Source organism: Podarcis liolepis (assembly GCF_965112155.1).
Source record: "Podarcis liolepis genome assembly, chromosome: 14".
NCBI classification, from domain to species: domain Eukaryota; kingdom Metazoa; phylum Chordata; class Lepidosauria; order Squamata; family Lacertidae; genus Podarcis; species Podarcis liolepis.
Genome location: NC_139569.1, coordinates 17,379,628 through 17,399,071, shown reverse-complemented (window position 1 = coordinate 17,399,071; position 19,444 = coordinate 17,379,628). Strand labels below are relative to the sequence as shown.

Below are 19,444 nucleotides of genomic sequence, written 5' to 3'. Positions count from 1 at the left end.
GTTCTGCAGCCATCTTTATTCCTGCTGAGTTCTGTAAGAGGCAACAGTGAGAGTAAGGAGGAGAAGGAGGCTGACAGGCAGGTTGCAAGAACAAGGCAGGCAGGGAGAGGCAGACTATGGTTGGTAGGGCAGTGTCTCGTTTGCCTCCACTGGATACAACCCTTTAAACATACAGTATATGTAGAAAAAGGAAAAGCTAATAATAGAGTCAGTGCAGGAATCTCAACATGTGGTTCCCCATCCAGTTTGAAACAGTGCTGGACCCTGCTTAGCTATGCAACCGTGCTAGCAGTTTTTATCACTGCATCTTACACATATGTGCATCTGTCCCGTGCTGCAACGTTGTCTTGTGTTTCCTAAGATTGTCAGGAAGAGTCCCTGGAGAAAAGCAAGGTACAGATGTTTTTGTCCCAAGCCCTGGATAAACAATGCAACTGTGGAGTATCTCCTGCTTATTTCAAAGGTAAAGTGCTTTTAATATATAAGTCTGGGCTTTGGCCTATTTGAGCTATATTATTATTATTATTATTATTATTATTATTATTATTATTATTATTTAAAAAAAAAACATTTTAAAGAGGGAACATTGGAGGAGGGGAGTGGCAGGACAAAGGGTTAAACCTCTCCAGGGGGTGGTAAGTTTGGGCATCTGTCAGGGCCCCCAAACCAGGAGGCCCCTAACAATGCTACCATTTCCCCTTCGCGCAGTATATTCAGTTAGGGCCATATTCACACCATTCATTTAGAGCACTATGATACCACTTTAAACAGTCATGGCTGCCCTGAAAGAATCATGGGAACTGTGGCTTGTTAAGGGTGCTGAGAGTTTTACAAGAAATCCCTCTTCACAGGGAACTATCTTAAGTTCACTCTCCACATTTACTCATCATTTTGCAATTATTTATTTTTTAGACGTGCTTTCAGAAATTCAGCAGCATTTTCGTGTGTGTACTATGTACATATTTTGGGTGTATTTTTTTAAAAAAAATAAAATTTAACAAAGAAAGAAAAGAGAAGGAAAAAGAAAGAAAAGGGTGAAAAACATTCATCAGCTCGCATTAAGAATACAGAAGCCATCAATACACCCATCTTAAAATGACCGGCTACATGAGGAGACAAATTCATGATGGGAAAAGCTATCAATGGCTACTAACTATGATGGCTATGCTCTGCCTCCACAGTTGGAGGCAGCAATGCTTTTGAATGTTTGTTACTGGAAACCACAGGAGGAGAGAGTGATCTGGGGCTTGAATCCTGCTTGCTGGTTTCCCACAGGAATCTGGTTGGCCACTGTGAGAACAGGATGCTGGACTACATGGGCCCTTGGCCTGATCCAGCAGGCCCTTCTTATGTTGTCAAGGACTGTCTCATTTATACTAGCCTGCCTGTACCTTAAGATCTACTTCTGAAGCCCTCTTGAGGCACCAGCTTCCCAAAGTACTTAGGCTATTGAGCACACAGAACATGGCATTTGTGGTGGTGGCCCCACAGTTCTGATATTAGCCTAGTCCTTTTGGTGGTGGCTCCACCATTGTGAAGTGCAATCCCATTAGGCAAGTCCTGAATGAAGATACACGGGTTTAAGAAAGTTCCGAGGACATTGTGGAAATACAGGGCTGTAGCTTGAAGGTTATTTCCATTTTTGGTTTTCTTTTCTCCTCAGATCCTGCTGTAGCCTGTCAGGGCCCACAACTGGTTTTCACTGCTTTCCTGACTGCCAGGTCAACAGAGCAACTCAGCAGCCTGCTGAAGGCCTTCTCGCTTCTCATTGAGAGCAAGGAGGTTCTGCACTTTGGGAAATGGAATGGAACGGCGGTGAAGGCTTGCTTGAGAGATGCTAACATGACAGACGGGCCTCCAGGTACTCCAGGTAATGATGAAACACCAGGCACATGGGTGCTGTACGGCTGGGCAATGATTCATTAGGGAAAGCCAGGCTTTGCTAGGATTTAGCTTTGAAAGGGGTAATTCCCCGCAAAGGAAAATATCATTTTAAATCGCGTGAAGAGTTTATTTCCCTCCTTATTTTAGTTGTATTGATTTATCTACTGTATATTTTGGAATTTTGGTATGATGGTTGCTGAGGTTGAGGAGCAGCTTTTTGTCTATGTTTGGATGCAGTTGGACGCCATTTTGAATCAAGATGGCGGACTGACATGTTCAAAACTGCCCTGGTTTTAATAACTGGGTTTTGGTTTCTTAGAATTCCTGAGCGATGCCAGCTGTAAGGCTGCTTGTTTATTTTATTTATTTGTTGCTTTTCACACAGGGAGGAATGCCCCAGAGTGACCTAACAGCATTAAAAATCATTTAAACCCTGTAGGAAACAACAATAAAACACAATATCGAAACATGCTCACCTCCCCCCACCAAATGTATAAACCGAAAAACCCCACTAAAATATGAGCGCTAAAGCAGGTCAAAAACCCATACCTCACTACGCTCCCAGTTAATAACCAAAGGCCTGGGTCAACAGAAATGATTCAGCCTGGTGTCTGAAACCAGACAATCATAGTGCCAGGCATATTTTCCTGCGGGGAACATTCTATAAACGGGGAGCCACCACCAAGGAGGCCATTTCTAGTGTTGCCATCCTCCTAACCTTTCTCAGAGAAAGCACTTGGAGAATGGCCTCTGATGGTGAAAACAGAGTCCCCTTCGAAAAAACAGGACCAAACCCCAAGGATTGGAATCGCCAGGCATTTGTTGTGGTCCAGAAACCAGCAAAGGGGGGTGGGGCTGGCATGATCCTGCTACTTCTCTTAAAAAAAACAAACCTCTACATGTTCAGTGTGATGTGACTTTGCTCTTTAAAGTGGTCGTGCCGGAGAGGACAACCAAAGCAACTCCCTTGACTGAGCTGCTTATCAACGAAGTGAATTCAGACAACCCAGGAGGCCGAGAGGACACTGAATACATTGAGCTCTTCTATCCTGGTCAAGCACCATTTGCTCTCCAGGGCTACTGGCTTGTGCTTTACAATGGGAAGAACAACTTGGCTTACAAGGTGATAAACCTGTCGGGCTACAGGACCGACGAGCGAGGCTACTTCCTGGTGGGTAGCACTGGGGTGACCCCCAAGCCCCAGATTGTCCTGCCTGACAATACCATCCAGAACGGACTGGACGCTGTGGCTCTCTACCGCAGCAATCCCAACGCCACCTACAAAATGAACATGCCCCTAACCAATGTGGGGCTGGTGGATGCCCTCGTCTACAAGGCCCGGGGCTCAGACAACGCCGACAAGCTGCTTGCTGTTCTTGCCCCAGGCCAGAGGGTCTTGCTTGAAGATGATTCTCACAGCAGCCAAGACGAGTCCCTCAGCCGGTGTTACAGCCTGCGGCCGAGAGACCACAGCAGCTTCCAGGTAAGTTGCAGGATGCTGGCTTTGGCCAGAAGAAGCCCTGAGTTGTAAGCAGCAGGGTGGACTCTGCACCAGCCTTTGCCAACCTGGTGCCCTCCAGATGTTTTGGGCTACCGTTCTCATCGGCCTGAGCCAAATCCCAAACATCTGGAAGGCACCAGGTTGTCAAAGGCTGCTCTTCAGTGGTTGGCAGTGACTGGCAAGCGCTGTCTCTTTTAGATAGGAATGCTTTCCAGCCCAATCTGGAAATGTTGGGGGTTAAACTTTGGGATCTTTTGCATGAGAAACCTTAGCTGTAGACTCCCTTCTTTCCTCCAGCAAGATTAAGACAGCAAATATGCCTTAACACCCCCCCCCCCATTTTATCCTCCCTACAAGCCAAAGTTGTCCAGTGAGCTTCATTGTTGAGTGGGGATTTGAACCTGTGTTTCTCCAGTCTTAACCCATCACCCTAAACCCAGGGGTAGCCAATGTACTGCCCTCCAGATGCTGTTGGAATGCAACTCCCATCATTCCTGACTTCCAAGATACTTTATCCCTGCAGCTGTGGTTTCCAACCTTCTTTCTCCACACACCACTTAAGAATTTATTATCATCTTGGTAGACCACTTAATGATTTTTCTGCCCATTGTAGTAGCAATTGTAAAACGCTGTTCTAGATCCAACATGATTTTATTGTATTTTTATTGCTTCTTTTCTTTCTGATATTGTATGACAGTTTGAATTCCCTGTAATTCAGAGAGCAATACAATATAAGAAATAAAAGAAGCAATTAAAATGCAATGTTAAAAAACCCCAATATGAGTGTTTAATACGGATATGCCACAGGCCACCTAGCATAAGAACACAAGAAAAGAATGTTGGGTCAGGTCAATGGCCTATTTAGTCCAGCATCCTGTCCTCACAGTGGCCAACCAGATGCCTGTGGGACACCAGCGAACAGGATTCAAGCACAATAACACTCTTCCCTCCTCTGGTTTCCAGCAGCTGGTATTCAGAAACATTGCTGCCTCTAACCACCCACTGTGGCTAATAGCCATCAATAAGCCCTTTTCTCTATGAATGAATGACGCTCATGGACCACAGATTGGGAAGCCCTGCTCTACACCTTGACTTATTCTTTAATTATCATTTATTCAATGTATCAGTTGTTTTTTCCTTCCAAAAGCAACTTACAACCCAAGTCTGTTTTAAAACCAAATGTACAGAGGTTAGAAACGTTATTAGAATATGTAATATTTCAGGCCTAGCAAGTCTTTGTGGGTTTCTCCTGCAGGTGACAGAAATGACTCCTTCCCAGGAAAATGCTTGCCCACCTCCTGGCTCAAATTCCACAGAGGAAACACCCCAGAACCACTCAGTCATAATCAATGAGCTGGGCATGGCCAACCACACCATTCTGTACCGATTCATTGAGCTGAAAGGCAATCCTGGTGTCAGCTTGAAAGGGTACACGTTGATGTTCTTTTCTGGGCACAATGCCATACCATACAGCACTATTCATCTGCAGGGCACATTTGGAAGCAATGGTTTGTTCCTCATCTTGCCAGAAGGACAGTCCAAGACTACCAAGCCTCACGGTATGACATTGACCCTAGGGGTGGATGAATTTGTCAGTTCAAGCTTCTGTCGCTTGCTCATTTCCCCCCCAACCTTAAATTCATTTCTCCACATTTCTGAAGCAATCTGCAGATTTTAATTCAGCCACGTTTTAGTGAAGATACCTAAGCATGTTATTCAATGCAATTTTAACTAATATACATTTCCCCCCTAAGCAGTTTCCCATAATTCAATTTTGTATGTTTTCACTACTATAGTCATTTTAATGCACGCTTTCCCCTAAGTTGCTAAAAAACTGTCCACACTTTACAAGAGTATATTGCAAAAATTGGAGAAGTGTGGGTTTCGGAAAACAGGTGTGTTTTGGTTTGCATATTGATTTGAGAAGTGCAAATAAGATGGCTTCTCAATAAAACACAAACAAAAATTGAATTTCTAGCCTATCCATAGTTGACACACAGATAACCTTTTTCTGCTCAGCTTCCACAAATTGAAAAGCTTAATGGGCCCATGCAGCCCAAAAGCTTGGCAGCTGATTTATCAGGTTGCAATCTCAGGGTGTAGAGGAGTGCATGTGAATTGCACAGGAAATGTGGATTGCACAGAAAGATCCATACCATTCACCCTGCTGGGTAATGTTATTAACGAACTCCCCTGCTGTGTAAGAGACATTGGGCCCATCTGCGCTATATATTTAAGGCAGCATTGTACCACTTTAGCAGCCATGGCTTCCTTCCAGAGAATCCTGGGAATTGTAGTTTGTTAAGAGTGCTGAGAGTTGTTAGGAGACCCCTATTTCCCTCACAGAGTTCCTTAAGAGGGGTAATTTATTGTTAAGCCACTCTGGGAGTTGCAGCTCTGTGTGAGGGAAATAGGGGTCTCCTAGCCTTTGTCAGCACCCTTAACAAACTACAGTTCCCAAGATTCTTTGGAGGAAGTTGTGGCTGTGTAAAGTGCTGTGTAAAGTGCTTTAAATGTAGAGGGCCTTCCCCACACTTAGGAATCTGCCTTATACAGTCAAACCTCGGCTGTCAAACGTGTTCCGTTCCGGAAGCCTGTTCTGCTTCCAAAATGTTCGACAACCGAGGTGTGGCTTCCGATTGGTTGCAGGAGCTTCCTGCACTCAAGCGGAAGCTGCGTCGGACATTTGGCTTCCAAAAAACCTTTGGAAACCGGAACACTTACTTCCAGGTTTTCAGCGTTCGGGAGCTCAAACGTTCCAAAATGGAAGCGTTCGGAAACTGAGATTTGACCGTATTGAGTCAGATCGTTTGTCCCTCTAGCTCAGCATTGTCAACACTAACTGGCAACGGCTCTCCACCATAGCTGTCAACCATCCCTTATTTGGTGGGAAAATTCCTTATCCCAGCGCTGTGTCCTGCTGCTGTCCCTTATTGATGATGTCCCTTAAATTTCCCGGGTTTCAAAGGAAGCAGCTCCTCTCCCTCCCTCCCTGCCAGCGAGGGAGGAGGGAGACTCCGACTGTGTTGCTTGGCTGCATTGCTCACCCAATAAGGAGTCTAAGAACGACTGGGGGGTGGAGCTTGCATGCCTTGTGCCAATCAAATCGGCCGCGTTGCCTGGGGACTCGCCTTTGCTCAGCGCTTCCCAGCGTAGAGGTGACGGTGGTTTCCCTTGCTGCATCCCCTTTGCCGGGTTGCTGTGCTCTAGCTGCTGGCTGGGCTTTCTGCCTTTGGCTTGGAGGGGCTCAGAAGTTGAACATACCTGTGCTCGGAAAATCCCTTATTTTGGCTGCTGATACCTTCTTTTCGAGGCTGCTGGTCCCTTATTTTCAAATCTGTAAGTTGACAGCTATGCTCTTCAGGGTTTTGGACAAGAGTCTTTTCCCAGTCCTGCCAGGAGATGCCAGGGATAGAACACTTCACTATGACCCTTTCTCATCTCTCATGCACGTGTGGATGTGGTGGCATACTTTGCAAGCTAGAGATGCGTGTTGGCCAAAGGGTAGAGGCCATTTTGAACATCTGGAGAGCCGCAGGTTCTCCACCTAACTCTTCAGTTGTCAAGAAGCAGGAAGGAGAAGACTCACACATTCCTTGGTTTTGACTGTGTTTATACCATCTGTGTTTCCAGAGCAACATGTGATGCCCTCTGTTTGGAGCAATCCCTCCTTGCAACAAGTGACCCATTCTGTGGCACTTTCCAGGCATGCTCTTAACGGCACTATGGAGGAGCACCTCAAAGATGTTGCAGTTTATACATGGGAGACGGGTGCAAGCCAAGCTCATCCTCGTCTTTCTGAACCGATCCACTTTGTAACTAGGGAAGGAGGCAGGTGAGGTTTATTGCATTTCTATCCCAATATTGGGAGTGCTCTTTCAAAAATTTTTTTTAAAAAGTTTCCTCTCTTCCTTTTGGCTATGGGGAAGGGCTGTGAACAGGGGCAAAAGGCTCTAGCGAGCCATTATTCAGAACTTGCTTTCTGACATTATCGTACAGTGTTACCTCGGGTTACAAACACTTCGGGTTACAGACTCCGCTAACCAGGAAGTAGTACCTCGGGTTAAGAACTTTACCTCAGGATGAGAACAGAAATCGCGGGGCGGCAGCAGTGGGAGGCCCCATTAGCTAAAGTGGTACCTCAGGTTAAGAACGGTTTCAGGTTAAGTATGGACCACCGGAACGAATTAAGTACGTAACCAGAAGTACCACTGTATGTAATTGGCTGCATCCTGTTGTGACTTCATCATGTTATCTATGGGACCTCCAATTGGTTAGCATGTGAAGTTAGCTTTACCTCTTAACAATAAAGAGCCAAAAGGAGGTACTGATCATAGAGAGGAATTCTGGACTTGGAGAGAGACAGACTTAAAGAAGGACAAGAGGAGAGAGTATGGCTGTGTTCACACACGTAATGCTAAACTATGGTTTACCACTACGTGCAGCAGCAGAAAGGATCCCACACAAATCTCAGGCTTGCAGGCAGTCCTACCCTCCCCCTGCACAGCCAGAGTTCATTTCCTTTTCCACAATTCCTGAATGTTTGTTCCAACCCCTGGCCTCTGGTTGGCATGTAACAAGAAGTCACTTTTCATGGAAAAGGAAGCTAGGTTCACTTCCAGGTGACTTATTTATGTGTCCAGTTCTGGGCACCGCAGTTAAAGAAGGATATTGACAAGCGGCAAAGGGTACAAAGGAAGGTAACCAAGATAATAAAGTGTCTGGAAACCAAGGGAGTTTGATATGCTTTGCCTGGAGAAGAGAAGAATGAGAGGTGGTATGGTAGCCATCTTCAGTATGGGAAGGGCTGTCACACAGGAGATGGGCCAAGCTTGTTTCCTGCTGCTCCAGAAGGTAGGATCCGAACCAATGGATTCAAATAACAAGCAGAGGTTGTATGGCCATATGTCAGGGATTCTTTAGCTTTGATTCCTGCATTGCAGGGGGCTGGACTAGATGTCCCTCGAGGTCCCTTCGAAATCTACAGATCTGTGATTTTATGAAGTAGAAGGGGGAAGGTTGTTGATTATGTTGTTTTTCTTTAACATATGCAATAAATTGATGCCAAGTTGAAATAAATGTATATGTTTTTGAAATCTCACGGGGAACTCTCGTTGTTTTTCTGTTTCCTTTGCAGACCACTGTCCTTGAGTCGCTGTCCCTCCTGCGACAAAATCTATGCAGTCTCTGACCCCACTCCTGCCTCGGAGAATCACTGCCCACAGGAATCTCTCTTCCTGAATCTTGAAATCTGCCTGCTGACTCCCAGTAAGAGAAGTTTATCTTCTTTTTCTTGTGAGGGTGGAAAGGTGATTTAGGATGCTGTTGACCTCCAAACAAAAGAACAGGCAGTGTATTCTGGAAAGCCAGTGTGGCCACAGTGTCACACTAGGGCATGGATTGGCAAACTAAGGCCTGGGGACCGGATCCGGCCCAATCGCCTTCTAAATCTGGCCCTCGGATGGTCCAGGAATCAGCTTGTTTTTACATGAGTAGAATGTGTCCTTTTATTTAAAATGCATCTCTGGGTTATTTGTGGGGCATAGGAATTTGTTCATCCCCCCCCCCAAATATATAGTCCGGTCCCCCACAAGGTCTGAGGGACAGTGGACCGGCCCCTTGCTGGAAAAGTTTGCTGACCCCTGCACTAGGGCATGGGGGACCAGGGTTCAAATCCCCACTCAACCATGAAGCTTACTGGGTGACCTTGGGCCAGTTGTTACCTCTCAGCCTAACCCACATCGCAGGGTGGTTGTGACGATGAATTAAAACTTTGTAACGAAACCCTGTAAAGAAAACATAAAGGGGGAGGGAAATGTTAAGACTGCTGTATTGAGCTGTCCTATGTCTGTTATGTTCATAACATTTGTTTAATTTTTAATTTTCACCTTAGAAACGTTTAATAAATAAATACAGTGGTGCCTCGCAAGACGAAATTAATCCATTCCTCGAGTCTCTTCGTCTAGCGGTTTTTTCGTCTTGCGAAGCAACCCTATTAGCGTCTTAGCGGATTAGTGCTATTAGCTGTTTAGCGGCTATTAAAGGCTTAGCGGCTATTAAAGGATTAGCGCAGTGTTTTTCAACCGCTGTTCCGCGGCACACTAGTGTGCCACGAGATGTTGCCTGGTGTGCCGTGGGAGGGAGGCGGGCGAGTCGGGCGGCGAGAGGCGGGGCGGCGGCGGCGAGGAGAGGCCGCCCAGCGCGGGGCTCTCGCCGTCTGCCTGCCTGGCTGCCTGCATGGCGCTGACGTCACGGGGCTGTAACGTGCCCCACATAGGCACACGCGGGGCGGCGAGCGAGCTCCCTCCCACATCCCATCGCCGCTCTGCCGCACGCTAGCTCGCTTCGGCCGGCCTACTGGGCTGTCGCAGGCGGAAGGCCTGCGCATGCACGAGGTTTTCGCGCCTTCGGGATTCCCTTCACGCCTTCCTCCTCCCGGGGCCTTGAGAGCGCGGGAAGCGGCAGCGCGAGACCGGCCGTTGAGCCTGGCAGGTATTGCGCTTGCCAAGGCAGTCATGCAGATCATCCTTTATTATCCTTTTTAAAAGTTGCATGTGGGATTGTGGCATTGTGCAAAATGCATGAATAAATCTTTCATGGAAATGGGCAGTGACACAAATCCGTAGTCTTTATATATACTTTATATATAGTCTATATATATATATATATATATATATATATATATGCAGGTTTTGGTGTCCTCGGGTGTCTTCCCGTGTAAAAGTTGGGGTGTCTAGGCGACGTTTCGACGAGGTCTCACTCGTCATCTTCAGGCTGGTGCTTTCGGCTTCTTGTTACTGGAACAGAGCGGGATCTCAGTGTTTGAGTTCCTATAAATACTGTAGAGGGGTGTGGTGTATTGCCTCAAAAGTTCTGGGCAGAGGGGAAGTTCCCAGGCTAGTGTTCTTTTCTTCTTTTGTTCCTTAATTACTTGAGGGATATCTTGAGTGATTTCTTGAGTGATATTCTGAGTACCACTTAGGTGGGTCATTAGGTGTGGATTAGTTGCTAAAGCCTTCGTGTCTTGACCTCTTGAATTTGTGAAGAGTTTTTCTGGGAAGATGGCTGTACTGCACTTAGTTGTGCTTTGGCTTGGCTTCGTGTATAGGGGCGAGCTGTGGTTTTGTGCCCTGTGCCAGCCAGATCTGTGTAGGGATTGCAGGGGGGTGCAGCATCCGGAGTTGCCACCATGGTTTGGTTACTGGATGGTGTCTGTAATTTATCTGTGGAGAGGGTCTGGGTTTGGGTCTGGTGTGGTTGATTGGTGGTGGCGTTCTGTGTGCCTCTGGATCTGGTGTCGGTTTTTGTGGGGAGGGCTAATTTCCAGATGTCTGGCAGGCGGGACGTGTCGTCACGCTTGTTCATGTTGTGAGGGTGTTTCTCTATCTCGATGGCTTCCATGATTATTCTCTTGTGGTGATGTTCCATGTTAAAGAGCAATTTGGAATCTGCAAAATTAATTTCGTGTCCTGTTTCTTTCATGTGTTGGAAAAGAGAGGAAGATTTTTCTTCTTTTTTGACGGCATTCTTGTGTTCTGCGATACGTGCATTTATTCGTCTGTTTGTTTGTCCAATGTACGTGGCTGGGCAGACTTTGCAGGGTATTTCATAGACCCCTTGGTTTTCCAACTGGATTTTATCTTTGGGGTTTCTGAGGATATTGGCTATTTTTTGGTTGGTGCAAAAGGCTGTTTTGATATTGTGTTTATGGAGGATTTTGCTAATTTTATCTGTAGTGCCCTTGATATAAGGAAGGAGGGCCATGCCATTGTTTTCTTCCGTGTCTTGGTTTTTGGGGGGTGTTTCTTTTTGGATTAGCTTCTTAACCCTGTTTTGCTGGTATCCATTGGCGATTAACACATTTGAGAGATTCTGTAACTCAGTTGTCAAGTGGTCTTTGTCAGCCAGGCGTTTGGTTCTGGAGATGAGGGTCTTGGCTACGGAGTTTATTTGTGCAGGGTGGTGGTGTGATTGAGCATGTAAGTAGCGGTTGGTGTGTGTTTTTTTCCGGTAGATAGTGTGTCCTAGGGAGCCATCAGGTTTTTTGTAGATTAGGACGTCAAGGAAGGGAAGCTGGTTGTTGGCTTCTATTTCCATAGTGAATTGTATTTTGGGGTGTAGGCTGTTGAGATGTGTGAGGAAGCTATCTAGTTTTTCTTTCCCGTGTGGCCAAATTACAAAGGTGTCGTCAACATATCTGAGCCAAAGTTTGGGTTTGTGTTCTGACTTGTCTAAAGCATTGGTTTCAAAGTGTTCCATGTACAGATTTGCGATGACCGGTGAGAGGGGTGATCCCATAGGTGCTCCTTCTATCTGTTTGTATCTTTGTCCATTGTGGATGAAGTACGTGTTGGTTAGGCAGTGGTTGGTCAGGTCCAGGATGTATTCGGGGGGATTGTATTTGTTTTGAATGGCTGTCAAGGCTTCATTAATGGGCACTTGTGTGAAGAGAGATACAACATCGAAGCTCACAAGTAGGTCATCGGGATGTAGGTTTTGCTTCTTTATTGTTTCTATGAACTGGAAGGAGTTTGTAACGTGTGAAGAGATGGATTCTGCATAGGGCTGAAGTTGCTTAGCGAGAAATTTAGCGAGATTTTGTAGAGGTGAGCCTATGGAGCTGACTATTGGTCTGAGTGGTGTTCCTTCTTTGTGTATCTTGGGGAGGCCGTAGAGTTTGGGGCATCTGGATGATTTTTCTCTGGGGATGATTCTTAGCTGGATTTCTTCACTGATAGGAGAGGCTTTTATTTTGGATTTGGTGGTTTTTTCCAGATAGGTGGTGGGATCTGTTTTTATAGGTTGGTAGGTAGGGTCTTGGAGTAGATTTGATAGTTTTGCTTGGTAGTCCGATGTGTTCATCACAACAGTGGCATTACCTTTGTCTGCTGGGAGAATGATTATGTTGTTGTCTTTCCTCAGGTTGGTGAGTGCTTTCTGTTCTTCTTTGTGTAAATTGCTTCTGGGTGGTTTGCTGGAGCAGAGGATGTTGGTGACTTCAAGTCTGATTTTATTGGCTTCAACTTAAATTCCACTCTAAAACCCCAGCTACCGAAAGGATCCTGAAACGAACTGAACTATCCCTAATCAGAAACGAACTACATAAGAAAAGATACCTACTAAACCAAACCAACAAAGATCTGCTCACTCTTCACCTCAAACTCTGTAACAAAATCCACCCTGCACTCTGGGACAAATGCAAACAACTAGCCGTCTGGAGAGCTGAAACTGAGACCTCACATAAGACAGACACACACACCAACAAACTCCACAAACTAGAGAGACGCCAGAAGCCCAGCCACCCTCCACAACAACCCATGAAACAAACAGTACATAACATATCAGACAGGATCCTCACCTCAACTGAAACCAAAGTACTCTCCAAAGGTTTCAACTTTGCAGTTACCCCGAGACGCATCCCCACGGAAAACATCATATGCGGAGTCGAAGCTAGCCTAACCAAAATCAACCCAGATGAAGCCAATAAAATCAGACTTGAAGTCACCAACATCCTCTGCTCCAGCAAACCACCCAGAAGCAATTTACACAAAGAAGAACAGAAAGCACTCACCAACCTGAGGAAAGACAACAACATAATCATTCTCCCAGCAGACAAAGGTAATGCCACTGTTGTGATGAACACATCGGACTACCAAGCAAAACTATCAAATCTACTCCAAGACCCTACCTACCAACCTATAAAAACAGATCCCACCACCTATCTGGAAAAAACCACCAAATCCAAAATAAAAGCCTCTCCTATCAGTGAAGAAATCCAGCTAAGAATCATCCCCAGAGAAAAATCATCCAGATGCCCCAAACTCTACGGCCTCCCCAAGATACACAAAGAAGGAACACCACTCAGACCAATAGTCAGCTCCATAGGCTCACCTCTACAAAATCTCGCTAAATTTCTCGCTAAGCAACTTCAGCCCTATGCAGAATCCATCTCTTCACACGTTACAAACTCCTTCCAGTTCATAGAAACAATAAAGAAGCAAAACCTACATCCCGATGACCTACTTGTGAGCTTCGATGTTGTATCTCTCTTCACACAAGTGCCCATTAATGAAGCCTTGACAGCCATTCAAAACAAATACAATCCCCCCGAATACATCCTGGACCTGACCAACCACTGCCTAACCAACACGTACTTCATCCACAATGGACAAAGATACAAACAGATAGAAGGAGCACCTATGGGATCACCCCTCTCACCGGTCATCGCAAATCTGTACATGGAACACTTTGAAACCAATGCTTTAGACAAGTCAGAACACAAACCCAAACTTTGGCTCAGATATGTTGACGACACCTTTGTAATTTGGCCACACGGGAAAGAAAAACTAGATAGCTTCCTCACACATCTCAACAGCCTACACCCCAAAATACAATTCACTATGGAAATAGAAGCCAACAACCAGCTTCCCTTCCTTGACGTCCTAATCTACAAAAAACCTGATGGCTCCCTAGGACACACTATCTACCGGAAAAAAACACACACCAACCGCTACTTACATGCTCAATCACACCACCACCCTGCACAAATAAACTCCGTAGCCAAGACCCTCATCTCCAGAACCAAACGCCTGGCTGACAAAGACCACTTGACAACTGAGTTACAGAATCTCTCAAATGTGTTAATCGCCAATGGATACCAGCAAAACAGGGTTAAGAAGCTAATCCAAAAAGAAACACCCCCCAAAAACCAAGACACGGAAGAAAACAATGGCATGGCCCTCCTTCCTTATATCAAGGGCACTACAGATAAAATTAGCAAAATCCTCCATAAACACAATATCAAAACAGCCTTTTGCACCAACCAAAAAATAGCCAATATCCTCAGAAACCCCAAAGATAAAATCCAGTTGGAAAACCAAGGGGTCTATGAAATACCCTGCAAAGTCTGCCCAGCCACGTACATTGGACAAACAAACAGACGAATAAATGCACGTATCGCAGAACACAAGAATGCCGTCAAAAAAGAAGAAAAATCTTCCTCTCTTTTCCAACACATGAAAGAAACAGGACACGAAATTAATTTTGCAGATTCCAAATTGCTCTTTAACATGGAACATCACCACAAGAGAATAATCATGGAAGCCATCGAGATAGAGAAACACCCTCACAACATGAACAAGCGTGACGACACGTCCCGCCTGCCAGACATCTGGAAATTAGCCCTCCCCACAAAAACCGACACCAGATCCAGAGGCACACAGAACGCCACCACCAATCAACCACACCAGACCCAAACCCAGACCCTCTCCACAGATAAATTACAGACACCATCCAGTAACCAAACCATGGTGGCAACTCCGGATGCTGCACCCCCCTGCAATCCCTACACAGATCTGGCTGGCACAGGGCACAAAACCACAGCTCGCCCCTATACACGAAGCCAAGCCAAAGCACAACTAAGTGCAGTACAGCCATCTTCCCAGAAAAACTCTTCACAAATTCAAGAGGTCAAGACACGAAGGCTTTAGCAACTAATCCACACCTAATGACCCACCTAAGTGGTACTCAGAATATCACTCAAGAAATCACTCAAGATATCCCTCAAGTAATTAAGGAACAAAAGAAGAAAAGAACACTAGCCTGGGAACTTCCCCTCTGCCCAGAACTTTTGAGGCAATACACCACACCCCTCTACAGTATTTATAGGAACTCAAACACTGAGATCCCGCTCTGTTCCAGTAACAAGAAGCCGAAAGCACCAGCCTGAAGATGACGAGTGAGACCTCGTCGAAACGTCGCCTAGACACCCCAACTTTTACACGGGAAGACACCCGAGGACACCAAAACCTGCATTCCTGTACCCGTGAAAATCTACGAAAACAAATATATATATATATATATATATATATATATATGCAGGTTTTGGTGTCTTCGGGTGTCTTCCCGTGTAAGAGTTGGGGTGTCTAGGCGACGTTTCGACGAGGTCTCACTCGTCATCTTCAGGCTGGTGCTTTCGGCTTCTTGTTACTGGAACAGAGCAGGATCTCAGTGTTTGAGTTCCTATAAATACTGTTGAGGGGGTGTGGTGTATAGTATTTATAGGAACTCAAACAACAGTATTTATAGGAACTCAAACACTGAGATCCTGCTCTGTTCCAGTAACAAGAAGCCGAAAGCACCAGCCTGAAGATGACGAGTGAGACCTCGTCGAAACGTCGCCTAGACACCCCAACTCTTACACGGGAAGACACCCGAAGACACCAAAACCTGCATTCCTGTACCCGTGAAAATCTACGAAAGCATATATATATATATATATATATATATATATATATATATATACTTTATATATAGTCAATATAGGCACAGAGTTAATTTTTTAAACATTTTCTAATGGTGGTGTGCCTCGAGATTTTTTTCATGAAACAAGTGTGCCTTTGCCCAAAAAAGGTTGGGAAACACTGGATTAGCGGATTAGCGGCTAAAAGGCTATTAGCGGCTTAGAAAAGGGGGGGGGGAGCGAAAAAAAATCGGAACACTTGCAAGACGTTTTTGTCTTGCAAAGCAAGCCCATAGGGAAAATCGTCTTGCGAAGCAGCTCAAAAATGGAAAACCCTTTCGTCTAGCGGGTTTTCCGTCTTGCGAGGCATTCGTCTTGCGGGGCACCACTGTATTTGTTTTAAAAATTGATTTTTTAAAAGAAAAATAAAGAAAAGAGCATTGGCCCTCTCTGCTGTGTGTTTTGCATGAACCACGTTGTTGCAAAGGGGATTGGTTCAATATCTCTTAATTCCTCCTCCTCCTCCTGGCAGATTGTTCCATGTGGCCTCAGAACCCACAGATGTTGGCAAGTCTCCAGCAAGCATTAGTGAGATCCATGGAGGAGAGCTGCTTCTGTGGCATCTGCCAATGCTACCTACACGGTCTGTGTCAAAATGTCATCAAACTTTCATAGGAACTTAAGATTTGTTAGCTGCCTAGTGCAGACAGCTGTTGCTGCAGCTCACAAAGTTTATATGAGTCAGGTGTGGGGAACCCTTAGGCCTCCTGATGAACTTCAACTCCCATCATCCCTGGTCCTGCTTGCTGGGGCTTAGGGGAGTTATAGTTCAGCAACCTCTGGAGGGCCACCGGTTCCCCTTCCCTTGTATAAATAATTTTCACATATTTACTTTGAGGTGTTTTTGTTTTCCTCCTTGCTTTCTTTTAGAAGAGGCTTAATAGACTTTTGTATTTAAATCTAGCTTTGGGTTTTAAATTGATACTGCTACTTTAAATTGTTTTTTTATTATTCATTTATTTATTTATTTAAAAGAATTGTGATACATTTGATTTTGTGGTTTGGTTTGCTGGCCTGAAGTGTTTTATGCTGCTCTTTTCAGCTTCAGTATTTTAGGGTCGCCTAACTGCTTTGCACCCTTAGCAAACTACAATTCCCAGAATGCTTTGGGGGGGGGAAGCAGTTCAAGTGCTTTAAATGTATGGTGCAGATGCAGCTCCGGTTGTACAAATGGCACTTTAAACAGACCAAAAAAAGCAGACAGCCCATCAGAATTACAATGGAGGCAGGTATACAAGTCACCTGGAGCCAGTGTAAAGTAGTGGTTAGGGCCTGGGAGGTAAAGTAAAGGTAAAGGTACCCATGCCCGTACGGGCCAGTCGTGACCGACTCTGGGGTTGCGCGCTCATCTCGCTTAAGAGGCCGGGAGCCAGCGCTGTCCGAAGACACTTCCGGGTCACGTGGCCAGTGTGACAAAGCTGCTCTGGCGAGCCAGCACCAGCGCAGCGCACAGAAACGCCGTTTACCTTCCTGCTATAAAGTGGTACCTATTTATCTACTTGCACTTAGGGGTGCTTTCGAACTGCTAGGTGGGCAGGAGCTGGGACCGAACGACGGGAGCTCACCCCGCCGCGGGGATTCGAACCGCCAACCATACGATCGGCAAGTCCTAGGCACTGAGGTTTTACCCACAGCGCCACCCGCGTCCCTAGGGCCTGGGAGACCAGGGTCCAAATCCCCTCAGCCATGAAGCTTGCTTAATTATCTTCAGTCAGCGACTGTCTCGCAGCCTAGGCTACCTCACAGGGTTGTTGTGAAGATAAAATTGAGAGAAAGAGAGCGCCGTGTATGCTACCTTGAGCTCTTGGGGGGGGGGGGAGTGGGATAGAAATGTAACAACAACAACTCACATCTAATAAAGCATGCAACTTACTGAAACAGGAAATATTGAGAGCTAGTGTGATGTAATGCTTGACTATGACATGGGAGACCCGGGTTTGAATCCCCACTCAGCCATGACACTCACCAGGTGGTTTTGAGCCAACCCAACATTTCTCAGTTTAACCTACCTCCCAGGGTTGTTGTGAGGGTAAAAATGGTGAAGATAAAAATGGAACTCCTTAGAAGAAAGGTGTAAAAATAAATAAATAAAAAATCAGAAGAGTGACGTTAACAGGAGTGAAGCAGGGGCAAAGGATCATGGTGTTTAGGTACCGTATATCTGTAGACACTCTTCTTTCACACAACCTTGTCTTTCTGTTACAGCCCTATCCTAGGTTTGGTTTGATGCTATATAACCCCGCCCCGCCCCCCCGCTCTCTCTTTGGTAATTCTGAACTGAACCAGGCCCCCGCTGCTCCAACTACTGACAGTAAGAGCTGTTCAACAGTGGAATTTGCTGCCAAGGAGTGTGGTGGAGTCTCCTACTTTGGAGGTCTTTAAGCAGAGGCTTGACAACCATATGTCAGGAGTGCTCTGATGGTGTTTCCTGCTTGGCAGGGGGTTGGACTCGATGGCCCTTGTGGTCTCTTCCAACTCTATGATTCTATGATTCCTCTTTTTTGTCTTTCCATATAGGGGTTACATTCACCTGCCTTAATTCCACCCTGAAAGTCTCTGGCCAGGTGTGGGCCAGGTCACCTGAGCAGCGTCAGCGCCTCGTTCAGTGGCATTCTCACTTTTCCTCAAGTCCCCACCCCTTTGCCGTGGACGGGAAGCCCCTCAAAGCGAATGCTGCATGTGCATCTCTGGGAAAAACAGCGCAGAGGTCTGAGGGTGAGCGGATGGGGAAACAGCCCACATGGCTGCGAGGAAGTGGTGACACGAGAAGCGCCCAAATTATTTTGTTTGACTTTAAAATTAAATAATACTGACAGAGCATTAAAACAAGCTAAGTAATACCAAACAATCAAAACATTCCAAATATCATGTTGGGAGGCGGGGATGGGTGGGTAGGAAGAGACATAGATGAACAGTTTATCCTCATTGCATACTTTGGAAAGAATAACATCTATTCTGTGTAGATTCTCTCCAACCTGCATGCACCAAATGACAATGAAGATGTAAATTCACCTGTAGGTCGTGTTGCTTAGTGATCATTGTGGTGTAGCAGGAAAATATATAAATTTATATGTGTACTTTACCTTTATGTATGTAAAGGTAAATGTTATGTTGGGGTTTGAATCGTTTTATTGTTTAAAAACCTTTAATAAATACATTTTTTAGCGGAGGCAGTAATTGCTGCACTGTTCGGCAGTGGCGCTCTGTTGAGATGCCTGAAATTGAACCTGTCTCTTGAACCTGTCTCTAGAAAGCTATCTCCAAAGCTGTAGGGAGCTCACCAAGACAGACTGATAATAATTATTCCCCCTCCTTTTTTTTTTTCTTAGCTTCATTTCAAGCCTGGGAGATTGCTCTCGTTGTTGTGGGGTCCATCTCTCTTGTACTGCTGTTAGCTGGAACAGCTTTCTATTGCATCAAAAGGTAAGGAGCAACGGCAGTTCTGCTTTCCGGTTTGTGTGCCAGCCTTTGCCCGAGCCCCCTGAATATTTTGGAGGGTCTAACAAACCAGATTGAAACTCCACTGCAGTTCTTACTCTGCCATACACAGCCCTCCTACCCGTCTGCTCTCCTAGTGCTTGGGAGATCAACTAGAGACCACCTAGAAGGGTGAATTATGGACTGTAAAAGTGGGTAATTGGCACTCATTCTTCCTGGCACCGGAAAGCCATGAAATTGAGGCAGGCTCAATTAAAAAATTAATTTAAAATTGCTTTCCAATATGTTTTAGTTCTTATCATTTTATACTATATTTTAAT

General features: G+C 45.6%; 1 protein-coding gene across 2 annotated transcripts in view; it reads left to right on the top strand.

The window, feature by feature from the left end:
• LOC310692645 (uncharacterized protein) overlaps positions 1 to 19,444 on the top strand; it is a 32,157-nt gene that overhangs the window by 7,423 nt on the left and 5,290 nt on the right. Inside the window, exons 5-13 of one of the 2 annotated variants that reach the window (XM_083473633.1) lie at positions 362 to 463; positions 1,664 to 1,870; positions 2,817 to 3,367; positions 4,641 to 4,944; positions 7,019 to 7,220; positions 8,523 to 8,653; positions 16,159 to 16,269; positions 18,204 to 18,401; positions 19,016 to 19,109. In XM_083473633.1, coding sequence (XP_083329759.1) covers positions 362 to 463; positions 1,664 to 1,870; positions 2,817 to 3,367; positions 4,641 to 4,944; positions 7,019 to 7,220; positions 8,523 to 8,653; positions 16,159 to 16,269; positions 18,204 to 18,401; positions 19,016 to 19,109 — 1,900 coding nt within the window. The remainder of the gene's footprint in view (positions 1 to 361; positions 464 to 1,663; positions 1,871 to 2,816; positions 3,368 to 4,640; positions 4,945 to 7,018; positions 7,221 to 8,522; positions 8,654 to 16,158; positions 16,270 to 18,203; positions 18,402 to 19,015; positions 19,110 to 19,444) is intronic. The other variant, XM_083473634.1, reaches the window with a different exon arrangement.